The following is an 18,556-nucleotide window of genomic DNA, read 5'->3' on the forward strand; positions in this document are numbered from 1 at the left end:
CTCTTGTGTATTGTATATGAGATTGTAAGCTCCTTTAGGGAAGAAACTGTCTTTTTTTCTTGTTTGTATCCCTAGTGCTTAGCAAAGTGTCTGGCAGATAGTATGTGTTTAATAAATGTTTCTCATATCATAAGTACTTCATAAATGTGGGTTGGTTGATTGATTATGTGATCCTTATAGAGGGGGCAGGATTAGAGTTGGCCCTTAGCAGATTCATATGTCCTCTCATTAAAGTGTGAGAATTTCACACTTTCTCAGTGCTTCATGAGGTCAGAGTGTAGTGGAACATTTAAATGTCCTTGATAAATTAGAAAGTATGATAACTAAATAGCAATACAAAAAGCTTCCCAGAAATAGCTCTCTTTGTCTCTCTATTATTTCAGGGATTAGGGCAATGGCTGGGAGCAGAAATGCCACAACTGTGACTATATTTATCTTCCTGGACTTTTCAGATCATCCCCAAATACAAATTATCCTCTTTGTGGTATTCCTGGGGATCTACCTCATGACTCTGGCCTGGAATCTGGGCCTCATCACACTGATTCGGATGGACTCCCACCTCCATACGCCTATGTATTTCTTCCTCAGCAACCTATCCCTTGTAGATATCTGCTACAGCTCTTCTACCACTCCCAAGATGCTGGCAGACACCATCACAGACCAGAAAACCATTTCCTTCCTGGGTTGTGCTGTTCAATATTTTGTCTTTTGTGGCATGGGGCTGACTGAATGCTTCCTCCTGGCTGCTATGGCATATGATCGCTATGCTGCCGTGTGTAACCCACTGCTCTACACAGCCATCATGTCCCACACACTCTGTACCAAGATGGTGGGAGGAGCATTTATGGGTGGATTTTTTAGCTCTCTGATTGAAACCTACTCTGTCTACAATCATCAGTTCTGTGGGCCTAACATCATTAATCATTTCTTCTGTGATCTTCCTCCTGTTCTGGCCTTATCTTGCTCTGACACCTTCACTAGCCAGATAGTGACCTTTCTTGTGGGGGTCGTTGTTGGGATAATGTCTGTCCTCGTGGTCCTCATCTCTTATATTTATATTGTTGCTGCTGTCTTGAAGATTGGCTCCACTAAGGGTAGATCGAAGGCCTTTAACACCTGCGCATCTCACCTGACTGCTGTGACACTCTTCTACGGCTCTGGCCTCTTCATGTATATGCGTCCCCGCTCCAGCTATGCCCTGAGCAGGGACAAGATGGTGTCAATCTTCTATGCAGTGGTGATCCCTATGGTGAATCCCATGATCTATAGCCTTAGAAACAAGGAGATTAAAAATGCCATGAAGAAGGTGATTGAGAGGGAATGTGGAATTTCTCATCACCCCACCTACTTTTGAATGAGTCAGGGCTAGCATTTGAGCTGTGAACTGAAAAAGCTATGCAGAAGGTGACTAGTAGTGGGTACAACCATCCACAAACAATTCAATTTAAGAAACAATTATAAAATGCCTATTGTCCAAAGAGTACTCTATTAAAGTCAGAGGAAGTATGTCCCTGGAGCTTATGGATGGTATCAATAAGACTTCTTTCTCTCCTGAATTCTCCTCATCCCTCTAACCTTATTGGTATTGAAGACTATTGTGTGACTAGAAGTGCATTTATTTGACTTCCTTATTAATGAAAGCAGAGGGTATTCTGTATTCTGTTAATGGTTCGATGTCCTCCAAGACAATGAACTAGAAAGTGCTTCATGAGGTCAGACTGTTGTGGAACATTTAAATGTCCTTGATAAAACAGAAAGTATGATTAGCAAGAAAAAGGAAAAGGGAACCTTGAAAGGACTGAGAAATAGCTAAGACTAATGAGATGCAAAGGCTAAATGGAGACAGAAGCAGTGAATCTGATGGCAATGTTTGTAATCATCCATGAGCATCCACAGAAAAAGTCATAAGGATATAAAGCAGAGGCAATGTGGTGCACTGGATAAAGGGCTGGACTTGGAGTCAGAAAGAACTGAGTTCAGATCCCACATCAGATATATACTAACTTTGTAATCTTGTGTAAGTCACTGAACTTCTCTAGGCCTCAATAAAATGGTGATGAGGCAAGGCCTGTGAATGGGATTGGACTCAATGGTTTTTAATATGTCTTCCACCTCTAAGTCTATGATACTATGAAAAGCAAAGGAACAACACACACACACACACACACACACACACATCCCTTCCATGACTGAAATCCAATAGTTCTGTGAGTGCAGGAATAACAAAAATGGTCCATTAAAAAAGCTGATATTTTCCTGCTTATGCCACATGACTACAAATCACTGTGTGTGTGTGTGCGCGCGTGTGTGCGTGCGTGTGTGTGTGTGTGTGTGTGTGTGTGTGTGTATAAAATAAAGGGTGAAAATGACCATGGAGACATGTCAGTGACTCATAAACCCAAAGCTAGAGATGAAACATCTCCTGCTTTAGGTTTATGGGTCACTGTCATGTGTCTATGCTCATTTTAAGCCTCTGTTTCTAGATCAACCAAGCATGCCATATTCAACACCTTTCTAGAAGAAAGTGCTTCATGTATGCTGGTCTTTCCATAAACCCTCTGTGGAGCATCCACCAAACATGTTACAAAGTTTCCTCTTTTAAAAACTATATTTTGCCTTCTGAAATTTCATGCTACCAGTGCAACATTCGTGTTGTCTTTCATGCTATGCTTCCCTCCATCTCTGTGACAAGCCCATTTCCTTTTTTTTGGCCATGAATTAACTAATTAACCATAATTTATAATGACTTACTGTGTCAGATACTATGTGTGGTTCTAGGACACAGAGATAAAATGAAAATTGGTCCCTACCTTTAAGGATCTTAACTTGGGAGGATATAGCATTTACATAGGTATATAAGTGAAAATAATTTGAAAAGGGAGAGAGCACTGATACCTGCCATTTATGTACAGGTCATTGCCAATAAGATGTCATAACCATTTATACTCCCGAAGCTTCTTTTTGCTGCCTTCTGAGGTACCTGTAACATTTAATTCCTCTGAGGTCATGGTATTATGTGGTTTTGGCTTTGGAAAGTATCTCCTAATCTGACCTGTACCTGAACAAAAATCTCCTCCACAACACTGCCAACAAGGGGTCACTCAGCTCCTGTGTGAAGACCTTTAGTGAAGAGGAATTCACTACCTCTGGAAGCAGCTCATGTTGACCTTGGACAGCTCCAATTGTAAGGCAGTCTCTTCTAACACCAAGCCAAAATCCATCTCTTTTAGTATTGCCCTCTATTATTCTTATCTCTTCACTTTGGCACCAAGTAGAGCACATCTAATTCCCCTTCAAGTACTTAAAGGCACTTACAACTCCCCTCCCCCCCATTCACACACCCCCTCCTCATTCTCTTGTTCAGGCTAAATGTGCTTAATCCTTCAAACCTTCAAATCTTATATTGCATGGTCTCTAGTCTCTCACCATTTTCATCTTCCTCTTCTGGATGCACACCAACATATCAAACTCCTTCACTGTGATGCCCATTTGAACACAATACTCCTGTGTCATCACCAGTACTCTGGTACAATGGGACTAGCACTTCCTTGTTCTGGACATCCTGCTTTTCTTAAGACATCTCAAGAACACCCCTCCTCCTTTGGCTGCCATACCATTCTATTGATTTATATTGAGCTCAAAGACCACTAAACTCCTCTCCTCTTCTTTTATATGCCCATTCATTTTTTGAAAAGCAAATAATGAATATGCAAGATGAGAAGAAATGTCCCAGGGTGGGCCTAGGACACCACCTGGGAGTGGAAAGGATTATGAGTTAGTGATGCTCAGCCTGGTTTCTCAGACCATATGCATGAAGCCAGGAAGGGAAAGACCTCAGGTAAAGGGTAATTGCTGACCTGACTGGGGCTTCAGAGAGAAGACTGAGTCCTAAAAGGACCAGGACCTTGGGCAATAGAGTTGGTCCAGGGCCAAGTATATGCTCCACGGATGGAATATTTCTGGGTGCACCTCATCCTTCGCCATCTTGGAATATATGACCCAGGCTGGTGCTATGTGCAAGTTCAGTCTAATTTCTAGGGCCTCAGACCTCTTGCCTGAACTCCCTTTCACCACTATTCAGATTCTTCAAGGCGTGGAAAGGAAACACTTCACCAAGTTGCCCTTCATCATCTTCTATCAACTTACAAAACCTATATAACCCAAAGCTTAACTCTACCTTAATCACCCAAGGGGATGATAATGTCTTAGATCTTACTATCACCAATACTATACTACTCTGATAATTTTGAACCAAGAAATTTTCTTATGTTCCAAATCACCTGTCTTTATATCCCTTTTCTCCACACTCCTAACCTATTTTGTTCTCAACAAAACCTCCAGGTCCTCCATCCATCAATCAATTAACAAACACTTAAGTGCCTACTATGTGTCAGGCGCTGTGCTGGGTACTAGGGATACATTAACAAAAAAGGATGTACTTACAATTAAGAAGCTTACATCTCATCATAAATCCATCTGTGTTTTCCATTTTTCTCTGTTCTCCCAGCCCATCACCACTTATTTGGACTCCTTTCCTCTCTTCACAGTCTTAAGCTACCAACTGACTATATCAACTGTATACTGTCTGCCACCCTGGGTTCCCTTGACCTTTGTCCTACCACAATTCATTCCTTGCTAATCAGTAGTTCTTGATACCTCCACCACCTACCTTTTCTACTGATACTACCAAGCTGTGGAATATCACTAGAGGAAATCATCCCCTAGGACCTACCAGACCCACTACAAACACATGTTCTTTAATCTCGTTTTTATTTCCACTGCTGCATGGCCAAATGTGGATTCTTCCTTGACTGTCTCCCTACCCCTTCAGCAACAATTCCAAAACTTGTCTCTGTAAGCCCCCAATGTCTACCTCTCCCCTTCTGGTAGGTGTTCTACTAGAAAACTAGCGGTGATCAGCTGAGTCTCTCTTCCCTTTTTCTCCATACCTCAAATGCCTTCTACATCTTCTCTTGTCTTCTACTCCTTTGCTCTCTGTCTTAACGAGAGGTAGTCCTTATCCTTGCCAAGACTAACTCCTATACTTTTGTACTTGATTCCATCCCTTTTTGAATCAACAGAGAGCTTGCCTCATCAACTTATGATTATTCTGGGTTTGTTTTTAGTCTATGTATCTATGTGTATGTCTGTCTTTGTCTTTTGGTGTCTCTGTGTCTTTATTTTCCATATTCTTCTATATACTTTTCCACTACTTAAAAAACTTTTGTTTATTTGATACTCTCAAACTCTCAGGAAAAAAATCGTGGAGGGAGAGGGGAAGAGGAGGAACAAGTATTTATTAAGTATTCCAGACTCTGTGCTAAACACTGAAAATATCCCATTTGATCTTCACAACACCCTTGTGAAGTAGGTACTATTATTATTTGCATTTGCAGTTGAAGAAATTGAGGTAAACTGAGATTAAATGACTCGCTTGCCTGTAGCCACACAAGTGGTAAGTGTCTGAGGTCAAATTTGAACTCAGGTCTTTCTGACTCCAGGCCCAATGCTCTATCCACTGTGCCACCCAGCTGGATCTATACTCACTGTTCCCACTTCCACAGTTCCTATGGGTTCAAGTATCATCCTAGGTAAATGAATAGCAAAGTATCTATACCTACCTCTATTTATATCACCTATATCTATCTCTCAAACTATATCTTTATTTCTTTAGCTCTAGCGCTCCTCCCCTCATCTTTCTCCTGAACCCTAGTCATATGCCATAACGTTGCCTGCTAGATACCTTCTCCTGGGTGTCTCATAACAACCTCAAGCTTAATTTACCCAAAATAGAAACTATTATCTTCATACTTAGATCTGCTCCTCTTCCAAACTTCCTGTTTTTGTTAAGGATGGTATCATTCCTCCAGTTACCAAGATCTGCTAACTTTGCCATCCTCACATTATCCTTGTGTGTTGTTCTAAAAGTTTGAGAGATGTAATTTTTGGGTAATTAAATCATTTTATTATTAATGAAAGGATGGTCATTTAGCTGTGTCTCTCAGACCAAAGGTGACTATGGCACCTGGCTCATGGTTTGTATGCCCATGGGAAAGGGGGGGGGTGTCTCTGAGAGGGTGGAAATAAACTCTGATTGGTTAACAATTCATGAGAGAATGAATACTCCAAAGAGGGGCTGGACCCATTCAAGCAACTTTGATTGTGTCATTTACTTCTGAGTTACCCTTTCTCCCCCAGCCTGGGCAAGCATTCAAAGAATTTATCCCCACTCAACCCTGATAGAGCATAATGGCATCCGCCCTTGAGTGGGATCTGAATCCAATCTCACTATCAGCAATGTCCTTCAAGAGATCGAACTTTTGAAATCAGGATTTTAGAAAAGGGGGGAACTCTGAATCTCCCCAAATCATGGGTTATTAATAATCATTTTTCTCATCCCAATGTCCTTTATCCAATTGGTTTCCAAGTTTTATCAATGCTTCTATTACAATTCTGGCATTCACCCCCTTCTTGCCTTACATAAAAGCTAAGCTTACATCAGCCTCTTGATTGGAATGCTGTTAACAGAAGAAGCTGTTAGACTGCTTCCAGTGACTTTATTCCAATTCCTTCACAATACTTCCTACATGGCTGCCAAAATAATCTTTTAAAGATACACATCAAATCTTATAATTCCTCTACTAGAACTTCGGTGGTAACACAGTGCCTGTTAAAAATGCATCAGCCTGGTGTCAGGTACTGCCCCTATAAAATGTGAAGAGTTTGACTGCTGAATAAGGCAGAAAAAAAGTATTTATGCATAAAGAAGAAGAAATAAGTCAACTCATGAATAAGGTAAGATAATGGCCCTTTCAAAGGTGAAGAATTTTGTGAAAGGGGCAGGAAAATAATTTTTATTTAATGAAAACTTCTAAAACCCATGTATAAGAGCCATAGTTTTCAGCCAAATGTGTGACCAATTTTCAGAAACTCCATATGTTAAAAGGACTGTGTTGAGGACTGAGAAAGGGGTGAGGCTGCAGGGCTCTTGTGTCCCTCAACTCATTTTCATGTGATCACTTTTTAAGACTTTAAGGGGTAAAACTCTCCAAATGATGAATGTTTGAAGAATAAAGGATAATCAAAATAGGGCTTTACTTCATAACTAATAGAAAGGGGGCATTTATGAGGTTTTAACCACATAAGGGAAAAATGAGTGCCTGGTGGCTCTAGTTTAAGTCATGAAAGGGGTTATTAATCTAGTCAAGTATAGGTAATAGAGGAGAATGGAGCAGGAGGGCAAAAAACTAAACAGGTGGTGGAACATCCAGCTTTGATGAAGCTGTGAGAAGAAACTAGCAGCAGGAGAGTGAGTTGGCAAGGGTTCAGCTGCTAGTCCCTTATTAGTTGGTCAAAGCCTAATTCCTGAAGAAAGACAGCTGAATTGAAAGGCACTCACATTGGGTGAAAGAGATCTCTGTTGCTCTCTGCTGCCCTCTCTTGTATGAGAGTGAAATGCAGAAAGACACTTTGCTGCTGACCTGTGGGTTCTTCGTCTTGATAGTTGACATGGAAATGCAGCATCATGGAGAGTAAAGTGTTGGTTGGGCTGGTTCACATTAACCAGAAAGAGCCAGCCTAGTGAGTTGTGTAGTTCAAAGGGAATTGAGAGCCCATCCTATAGAATGATACTTTTCAATTCCCTTTTAAGAGTGACTATAAGTGAAAAGGGCTTGTCAATGCTTTATCAGTTTGAAAGTAGAAAAGAAAATCTGCCCATTAAGAGAAACTCACAATATAGAAAAAGAACAAAAGAAGAGAAACTGACAAAGATGGAGCTTCATGTGGTACAGATGTTCCTTTATGGACCAATGACCTCAAAGCCTACAGTCCATAGAAGTAAGTAATCTTGAATGCATGAGTTTTCTATACCAGTTTTATGTATCCATACTAAGTTTATGTAAGTGTATACCCACTCTCCCTCACAGATACTGACAGAGTGTGACCCATATTTATATGTGAACTATAATATATTTATTATTCCTTCATTGGTTTATGCTGAATAACTGTGATGTGTTGATTATTACTTTTGCTCTATTGCTAAGTAAATGGTTATGTTTAAGATCTAATGATGTTATCATTGTAAGTGAAATGTTTTGTATAAATGGAAGCACACTGGTGAGGGCTTACAAGCTATAGGGGTCAGTAATCCTGCAATGGGATTACCCCCTAAGAAAATGAGAGTTTCAATGTAACTGCATAACGGTGGTGCTTCTCAGGGAATCTAGAACTACAAATGAAATAGCATGTTAGAATAAATGGACCAGCCCAGAGAGTAAGTAGGTGGTTCACACTTCTTCAAAGGGTTACAGTGTGGTGGTCCAAGCCAGAGATATCCCATGCAGTGCTACACTTTCATTTGAAACTCTGTTTTCTGCCCAGCTTTAAAGCCTTATTCCATATCACTCCTCTTTACAAACTCCATGTTCCAAACTATACTACCACAATCCAAATTGTTCCCCACTCTTGACCTCCATCTTACACCTCTGTGCATTTTCACAAGTTATTGCCCATGCCTGGAATGCACTTTTGTCTCATTTCCGTCTCTCAGGCTTTTCAGAATTCTTCAAATCTTAGCTTCAGTGCCACTGTCTCTTTAAAGACAATGAGATTGACACTTTCCATAAAGCTCTCTCCATTATAATATCTTTTTGTTATGTTTAGCTTTATACACATTGCTCCTCTAGGATGAAATGCAATCCCCTTGGAGATGCAGACTGTTTCATCTTTGTCTTTGTATCTTTGTCTTTGTCTTTGTGTCTTTGTCTCATGCCTACATCAGTGCCTGGAATAGTGTATTTTTTAATAAAAGTTTCTTGAAGTTAATTGGAGTAGAAAACTAGCTCCACTGATCCCCATATCCTCTAACTCAAAGAAGCTGATGCCACTCAACAGCCCAGCCTCAGCCCAGCTTCCACTGAAGCAATGGAAAGGGAAGGGAGCCAATGCATGAGTGATAAGGAATAAATGAAAGAAGATCTAATTTAAGAACCTAGGACCCAAACAGTGAAAGCAACCAAAAGGTTGCTTAAAAACAGAAGGAAGAATGAATTGAAACTCAGATAAATCAAAGTCCTTTGAACATTCTAATATAAAGGACAATGAATCAGTATTACTTAATGACAAACAGAATCCTGTGCACCATTGGTGTCAAACTCTAATGGCAGGCAAAATAGGAGTTTTTGTTGGATTCAATTCTAGCCAATCAAAGACTTGTACATGCATTGGGTTTTAGCCAATAAGATATGGGTATTGAGTTCTAGCCAATCAGACATGTGTATTGAGTTCTAGCCAATCAGAGACTGGTATGTGAGTTCTAGCCAATCTGATATGGGTATTGAGTTTTAGCCAATCAGATGTGTGTATTGAGTTTTAGCCAATCAAATGCTGACTAGAACTGTATATAAAGATAACAGTGTGGGTGTGAGAGACAAAGCCTTGTGTTGAGAGAGAGCAGACATTGAGAGAGCCAGGAGCAGAGAGCTGCCTATGTATGAATCCAGGCAAGAGTTGGAGCAGTCAACCCACAAAAAAGAGCCATGGGATTTGGAAGTCAGCTCTAGTCAAGATGAAAGAGGACTTTACTTGAATGCTTGGTATCGATTAAGCAGATTGTTCTACTGTGACCTAAGGGTGGATGGTGTGGTATTTTCTACTACCCCTTGTGGATGTGTTGTGCTGGGGAAGACTTTAGCCTGGGACCCCATGATTTTGGGGGTGCAATAATATATGCTGTGTAATATGACATTCTTGCTGTGACCTAGGAGTGGATGGTGTGGCATTTTTTTGCTACCCCTTAAGGATGCATCATGCAAGGGAAGACCCTAGCCTGGTACCTCCTGATTGTGTAAATAATATTTTGGGGAATGTTACTGAATGCAATGATATATACTATGCACCATATGACATACTGAGTGTTATATATATTTATATACACACACATATGATATGTTTTGCTTAAGGTTGTTGCTATGAACTTTATGTTTTATTGAACAATGTTTAGTTTATTGCTGAATAAATAGAGAAATCATTATACTTATGCGATTAGACCCTTAAAATTATTCACAGCAGCAGTCCTCAGATGTGCTGCCATGACTGCTATGACACAAACTCAAATAGAAATGAAGGTCACTAAATCATACACAAAGATCCCTGTAGAATGCACTTTGACTTAGAAAACCTCAAATTAATGTTATTTATATCTTATTGTATTTTTACTTAATCTGTTAAAGGTTTCCTAATTTAATCTGCTTTGGATCATACTCCAAGCCTGAAGCTGTATGTTTGACGTTTCTGCTGTGGGCCACCCAGAGATCATGGAACGACAAGAAGAAGTTCCAGAGAAGTAGACAAATAAAATAAAGAGAAACAAAGCTCATAAAAGAAGAAATTTGTAATGAATTAGGTCAAACATTTGAGCTTTCAAGGTAAAAAAAAAACTCTCTAAAGAAGCAGAAGCTAAAATATGACAACTTTAAGTGTAAATGGCTCAAACATTCTGATAAAATGAAGAGATGGTTAAGAAATGATGAAGAAATCAAAAAACAACCATCTATTGTATATAAGAAATCCATCTTAAAAATGAAGACATATAATTTAAAATTATAGACAGGAGTAAAATTTAATTCATGAGAATAAATTTACTATATGTGAGATGAATCCAGAAAAAGTTTCAATCATGATATTAGATAAAACAAAAATAAAAATTGACAACATCAAGAGAGATAAAAAGGAGAACTAAATTAAGTTTAAAGGAACTATAGATAGTGAACTGATAGCAGTACTAAGCAAATATCTACCAAATGACAGTGTCTCAATTTATAAAGGAAAAAAATCACTGAAATGCAAAAGAAAGACATAGACTATCACAATCATTACATCTATCTTGTTCTCTCAGATATGGACAAATTTAGGGGAAAGGTAAGCAAAAAGGAAAATGTAACACAGAGCTATTGAGCTTAAAGAATGATTGTGTGTTATGAAAGGGAACAATAAATAATGTATACATTTTTAGCACCACAAGGTATATTTACATAAGTATATAAATGTAAAAAAAAGAAACACTAAACATCCTTTACAAAGCACAGTATAATAAAATAGTGATTAATAGTAGGGAAAAAACAAAAGATACAGACCTAAATGGAGATTAATAATGACATCATGAATAACGAATGGATGAAAGAATAAATCATGGAAACAATGGATAATTATATTGAAGAGAATGATAGCAATGAAATAAAATACCAAAATTTCTTGGATGGAGTTAAACTAGTCCTAGGAGGAAAAACTGTATCCTCAGGACAAATAACAAAATGGAAAAAGGATATTTATAATCTGAATACATTATTTAAAAATTAGAAAATAAACCAAAAATTAGAAGTAAATAAAAAATTAAAATGAAGAATCTTGAAAATTAGAAAAGAAATGGATAAAATATAAACTGAAAAATTATAGAAATTATAAATAAAACTAACAAATAAAGACTAACAAAACTGGTAAACACTTAACTACCCCAATTAAATTGATGACAGAGGAAGAAATTAGGACAGAAACAAAGAAAAGGCATGATAAAATGAGAAGAAATAAGAAGAACAATTAGGAACTTCTCTACATGATTATATGTTAGCAAAACGAGGAATTTAATAGAAATTCCAATTCATTATGCAATAGCTAAACAGGTTATGGCACATGAATACAACACAATATATTACTGTGCTGAAGGAAATGATGACACTTAAGAATTCAGAAAAGCATGGAAGGACAAGCTAAATGGTGTGAAATGAAGTAAACAGAATTAGGAAAAGAATATACATATGGACAACAAAAATGGAAGGAGAAAGGTTTAAAATATATCAAAACTGAAAGCTTTGAGCCCAAGTCTCTCGCCCATCTTTTAATCAGAAAAATGAACCTCTTTTCCTTGTTTGCAGGAGTGAGGGACTTTGTGTGTGGAACACAATATATGTTATGGTAAGAAGATTGTAGTTTACATGTAATTTGGGTGAAGTTCAGGTAGAAAAAATGTATGGTTATAATAAACCACAGCAGTAAGGGATTGATTTAATGCATTCTTCCATTGGCCAAGCAAGCTTAAAAAAAGTAATTTCCTGCCAATATATATATAATGCAAGAAATATAGAAAATATGGAAGACAGTCCATATTAGTTGGGTTGTTGCTGGCTTGGAGATAGGGCAAAAGTTTATTAATCTATCACTGTCCCTGGAGGATTAGAGCAAAGCAATTGAGTTTTGCTGTATGGCTAATTTAGGAAAACTGGGAAGGAGCAGAAACATAAACATAAGAGGAGGTTGGATGTTGTTGCTCATTTTTAAGGATTGCTTAAGAATGGTGTCATTTATATCTGGAGAAGAAAGATAGAGGGCCCTTTTCCCTCCACAAGGTACTTTCAGACTCAATTATGTGTTGGTTACTTCTACTCAATGTTTCCCCCCTCCCTTTTCTTTCTTAATTTTTGTTAGAAAGAATGACTTGTGAGGTAGGAGAGGGGAGAGGCATATATTCATAAATGAGGGTGACGTAAAATATTTTCATAATAATAATGTTGTAATTGTTAAAATTAATCTTAATTAAATTAAAAGAAAGGCCATCCTTCACAATTCTCCTCCTTTCTCACCAGTCTAAGTAGCCCAGGCCCTATCTGGGGTGGCCAGGAGGAAACAGTCACTATCAGGGTTCCTTCCTCCCAACCTTTGTGCCAATGTCCCCTTCCTTTTACTATATTTTGTACAGATGCTGATTCTTTCTCCCCCAACCTTACCCTTTCAGGAAGGAATTGTTCCACTCAGTCCCTTATACATATTCCTTGATTCTCGATGATGATGGGTCAGACCTCTCCAATCCCCATCTCCCAACTCCACACTAAGGAATAAAAATGACTACCCATACTCTTTAGACAAGCTGGGAGTTACTAAATACCAACTTTTGGTAGGATGGTGGTACATCAGGTGTAACCCCAAAATTCCAATGTGTAACAAAAGATGTAAGGACTCTGAGCAGTTTCAATTCATTAGGGAATCTGGTGATTTCCAATAAATTGGATACGACTCTCCTCTGTAGTCAAAAACCCCTTTCTGCACCAGCACCAGGGAATATCTACGGAGCATGAGAGAATGCTTAAAATAGAATGTAGTGGTACAACTCTTTTGCTTGGTCAATTCCATAAAAGGGAAAGTTACACGATTGGTCAAATGGAACTCCATGTTTGATCAATGATGATGTACCCCAGTCAGCAAGAGGTGACAATGAAAGGCTATCTTCTTGTGTGATCAGTGACCAGGTGATGGAGGTCCGGGAATTTCCACTGTTTAGTCAGCGACTTGGCAAAACAGTTCTTGGGACTTTTCAATGGTTGTTAAAACCATCTGGAACATGGCAAACAGGAAGCTGTGGTTTTCTGGAACATAACAACCAATGGGGACATCAGTGGAGTGGGGGGCGGGGTGTAAAACAGCAGGTCTTTATCTTTGACAGTATAATAATTTAAACAGTACAATCAATACATGGACATCACCACTAATACTTAGTAGATTAACTAATTATGACTCTTATCCTAACAGTCTTAACTAACATAACAAACTCAAACTTAATCAACTGCTTAAATCGCTGATACCTACCAAATCACAATGAACTGAATAAATGCTGATTAAATTGGGTAGAGATATCAAAATTATCATCACACAGGCTTTACCATCTGCACTACCACAATGCCTTCCATAACCCCAGACACTGCCAACAACCTGCTAGTGTACCTTAAGGATGCCTGTGCTTTACCATTTGCTTTACTGATAAACTTTTAGGACTTTTGTATTTTCTCATCCACCTTGGTGCTGAACCCTGCTATACAAAACCAAATTAGGATGTGAGTATCTTGTGCTCAGAGACTGTCACATTTTTCTCTTTGCGTCCTCAGCACTTAACAAATGTTTTCCTTCATTAATTTAAAAATAAAATACTGGAAGAAGTAATTAATTTGAAAAGAAGGAATTAGTGATGATAATGGCTCATATTTTTTTATTTGTATTATTAACAATGTGTGCCATCAGAGAGGTCTTGATTATTCTTGTAACTAAGTGCTAAGCTTGGTAGTTTCTGTGCTACTAGTGGAGGGAAAGTCTTAACATGTAAAAGCAACAAATTTAAAGTTTTATCATATTTTAAAATAATTTAATTTTTTTTCCTTTATAAATTTTGGTACCCTGGGACAAGAGTTCAATTACCACCACCCCCCACCCCGGGCAAAAATCAGGGAAAATACTAATCAAAGATTACATTCCCCTCCCACTCCCTCTCTCCTTTTCTGGTAGTACCTCTTTGCTCTCACCCTGTTCACTCTAGCTCAGCCAACTCAGACAGCACAGTGATGTGTGTAAACTTTATTCCAATGTGAAGGAATTCCAGGATGCAAATGACTTATAATTAAGACAAATCACTTGTACAGTCTTCCCTGAATCTGTTCTGACTACAGTTGTCAAGCAATATAAAATCCCTTCCACACACTCTCCAATTCTGCTTTCCATTTGGTCTGTACACCCAGTCCTCAGGACCTGCTCTACCCCCTTTCCCCAGCTGCAGCTTCAAGGCCTGCTTTGGTTCCGCCACCCCCTCACTAGGTTACCAGGTAATATAAGCCTTCTTTTTGTTTCTGAAGGAACAAGGTAATATTGTGGTATGGTAGAAAGTCCATTGCACATGGAATTAACAGATCTTGTTTTGAATCTTGGATTTGCCACTTGCAAGCTTTGTGACTATTAGCAAATCACTTCAATTTTATCAGTCTCAATTAGGGGAATGGTCTCTTAAGTCCTTTGATCCTAAGATCCTATACTGTGGGAACCCCATGGAAGAGGAATACCTTTTTAAGGCTATTTTATACCCATTTTCCAAATCCATTTATCATGTGTCTTCATTTAACCCCTTTAGGCCTCAGTCTCCATATTTACAAAATGATAGGATTGGACTCCAAATTACCTCGTATCATATATTTGTGTAGATTGTGTGTGTACGCAGGATGTTCCCACTTATGGACCATAGGCTCCTGGAAGATGGCTTATTGATTTTTTGCTTTTGTTTCCCCAGATTCTAGCAGAGTGCATAACACATAGTAGGTCCTAAGAAATACTCAATGATTAATTAGGTTCATTGATTGATAGAAATTTGTGATCCCAATGTTTCTGGTTTCCATATTCAGAGTGCTGGGCTTCTAGCTTCATTGTAGGGCTATGATTAGGTTGATGCACAGGACAGTTGGGAGGTAGTTTGGCTTGGGACCTAGGCATTGGGAATATGTGTAATGAATGTGTTTTTCTGATTTTCTATTTTAAGTAAATTATTCATTTTCACCAACACTGTATAATTGATGATAAAATGTTCACCTTTCACATGAAGAAATCCAGGAGGATGGCAGATTTATGAGTGTTAACTAGAAGAGACTGCATTCCACATAGGCATAAGAAACTTGGCAATAGCCGGAGAGTGCTATGAATACATTATCTCATTTGAGCATCACAATAACCCTATGAGATATATATCATAATAAAGCAAATAGTATTATGTCCATTTTGCAGATGAGGAGACAACTTGTAGCCAGGAGACTTGGCTCCAAGCCTTATCAGGCCCTGCCTCTGACACTCATTAATTGTGTTGCCATGGATAAAACCCTTCATTTTTGTGAACCCTAGTTTCTTCATCTCAGCCATCTTCCTCCTGGTCCTGTGCCCCACTTTCTGGACTTCAAAACCATACCTTCTCCACTGCTAGCTCATCCTGGAACTTCCCCCAGCACTTGTAACTTCCTCACACTGGAATAGCCTAGCATGCCTGTGGCCTGCTAGCCCTGGAATTGTCCTCTGCAAAGTCTGCTCCACTTTGCCCATCGGTTAGTTCCTCTTGGAATCTCCATTTTGTGGATAAGTCCAGACTGGCTTGCTTTCCAGGCCCTGTTTCTGACTTTCTAAACTTCAGAACCATGTCACCACTCCAGACACCTTTCCTCTTCCACCTTCACCTCTTTTTTGTGTGTCATTTTTGCCTATTAGAATATAAGATCCTCGAGGCCAGGGAGTCATCTTTTTGTTTGTATTTGCATCTGCAGTTCTTGGCCTAGTACCTGGCATATAGGTTGGTGGGTATCCTTCATTCTCGAAGAGGATCAAAATGACATCACTATGTTAGAGTCAAGTTACAGTGTGTCAAACTGTGGCTGATCAGATCAATATGATCTCAGAATGTTCTACCACAGGTTGGGCACAAATAGTCCATGGGAACATTTGGGGTAGAATCTCTAAATTTGTGTGTTTCACATCTATTTTGAGCTAATTCAATTCTGCTTTGCTCATAGAACATAGCACCTTTTCTGATGTGGGCATGCCATGCTGGCTGGTCTTGTGCCAGTGTCTCCCATGTCATAAAATCAATTCTAAAGTTCTTGAGAGAGACCTTGAGAGTGTCCTTGTATCGCTTCTTCTGACCACTATGTGAATGCTTGCCCTATGTGAGTTCTCCATAAAAGTGGAGCAGTAGAGTGCTGGACTGATCATAGATTTATCCTCTCAAAGCTAAATATTTACATTCAACAAAAGCAGTGTCCCCAAGGCAAAATGACTGCCAGAAGAATGAATGTCAACAGATTAGATTTCTTCTCCGAGGGGGAACAGTCTGTTGCTAACCTGGCACAAAGGAAGCACTTAATAAATGCCTGTTTCCTCCCATCCTTTATCATCTGTCAAATAGAAATAGCAATGCTTACATTCACAATGTCTTTGGCTGCTTATGAGAAAAACATTTTGAAAAATACACAGTACTCGAGAAATATAAATTACCTCAATAGATATGTATGATCTCATTACATGCTGTAGGATTCTTTCTACATGTTTTCTAGAGAAGATCCACTGATTGTATGAGTGGATTCCTTTGTTTCTTTTTAATATTTTGAAGATATCAGGCCAGCAGACAGGCTTTACTACTTTATTCTCCCTTTCATTAAATGATGGGCCAAATTAATTTTCCAGTAAAAAGAAAGCCCTCAATAAAATTATCTTTTATAAGAGCTGGATCTCTGGGAAGGGATACAGGGGAAAAATTAAGCAATATAAAACAAAGATATCAATAAAAAGTATTTTTAAAAGACCTCTCTATATATTTTTTAACCTCTTAGTGACCCAGGAAATTCTCTAAAACCAATTTTATAACTAGGTAGCCCAGCTGCTTAATGGACAGAGTTTCAGCCTAAAATGGAACCTATACCAATGAGACCAGTGGTCTCAGTTTCCCCCAATTGTCACTAAGGTTATCATCATTAATAATAATAAAGATAAAGATATATGTTATTAATAAGGGAAAGTGTCTCTTTTTATCTGCCTTTTCAGGGCATCTTTGATCTCCTTATTCATGAAGCTGTAGATTAGGGGGTCCAACATAGCAGTAAGGATGACATAGAAGACAGATAGTACCTTTTCCAGGTTTGGGGAATGGCTAGAGCTGCACCAAAGCTACACAAAAAAGCAGTATTGTAGAAGAGAGTCACAACTGCCAGGTGGAAGGCAAAGATCTTGAAGACTTTGACCCTTCCTTTGGTGGAGGTCATTTTCAGAACTATAACTGGGATGTATCCATAGGACGTGAGGATAATAAGGAATGAGAAGAATTCAGTGCAAATTATTAATACAAATATCATTATTGGGTTAATGAAGGAGTTGGAGCAGGAAAAGCTATGATCTGAGACACATCACAAAAAATGACTAATTATATCGGACCCACAGAAATGGAGGTGCAATCCAGAGGTTGTTTGAAAAGGCTGTTGAAAAATCTGAACACACAAGCCCCAACCACCATCTTCCCAAAGATTTGGAGATCCTTGATGGTGGAGTATCTCAGTCGTCTACAGATGGCCACATAGAGGTCATATGCCATGATAGCCAAGAGATAGCACTCAACCAGTCCCATCCAGGCCATAAAGAAATACTGAGTAGCACAGGCCAGGAAGGAAATGTTCTTTTCCTTGTGGAAGAAGTCAGAGAGAACTCTTGAGGTAATAGCAGAAAAGTAGCAGATGTCTATAAAGTCCAGGAAACTAAGGAAGACATACATTGGACCATGAAGATGGGAGTCAGCTGGACTCCTATTGTTTGCATGATGCAATGTAGGCACTACTCTTCTCATGCTGAGGATACTAGTATTCAGGGATGAACAGGACCCTAAAGGTCATATAATCCAACACTATCATTATCAAATGAGGAAGCTGAAGCACAGAAATGGGAAAACACTTTCTCTAAGTCATACAACTTATAAGTGCAAAAGACACAGGTATCTGTAAGATAACGCCCTTTTGAAGAGAAGAGATGAACTCTTTGCCATTTCATAGCATATTTCTCGAGAGGTCACGTAAAATACACTTACCAAAAAACCAAGTCTAAATGTGGAGAGAGAGAGAGACGAATTATCCCCCAGGAGAATTAAAATAGAGGATGCGTTCCTAGGTTTCCAGAATACCGTGCTGACCCTTTTCCAGCAGGATGCTGTAAAAACTCAGTACTAACC

General features: G+C 38.8%; 1 protein-coding gene across 1 annotated transcript; it reads left to right on the forward strand.

The window, feature by feature from the left end:
• The first annotated feature begins 394 nt into the window (after window positions 1-394).
• On the forward strand, window positions 395-1,354 carry LOC118854475 (olfactory receptor 5A2-like). Its single transcript, XM_036764840.1, has one exon. The coding sequence runs from the start codon at window positions 395-397 to the stop codon at window positions 1,352-1,354; it is 960 nt and encodes a 319-aa protein (XP_036620735.1).
• The last annotated feature ends 17,202 nt before the right edge of the window (window positions 1,355-18,556 follow it).

Source organism: Trichosurus vulpecula, chromosome 6 (assembly GCF_011100635.1).
Source record: "Trichosurus vulpecula isolate mTriVul1 chromosome 6, mTriVul1.pri, whole genome shotgun sequence".
NCBI classification, from domain to species: domain Eukaryota; kingdom Metazoa; phylum Chordata; class Mammalia; order Diprotodontia; family Phalangeridae; genus Trichosurus; species Trichosurus vulpecula.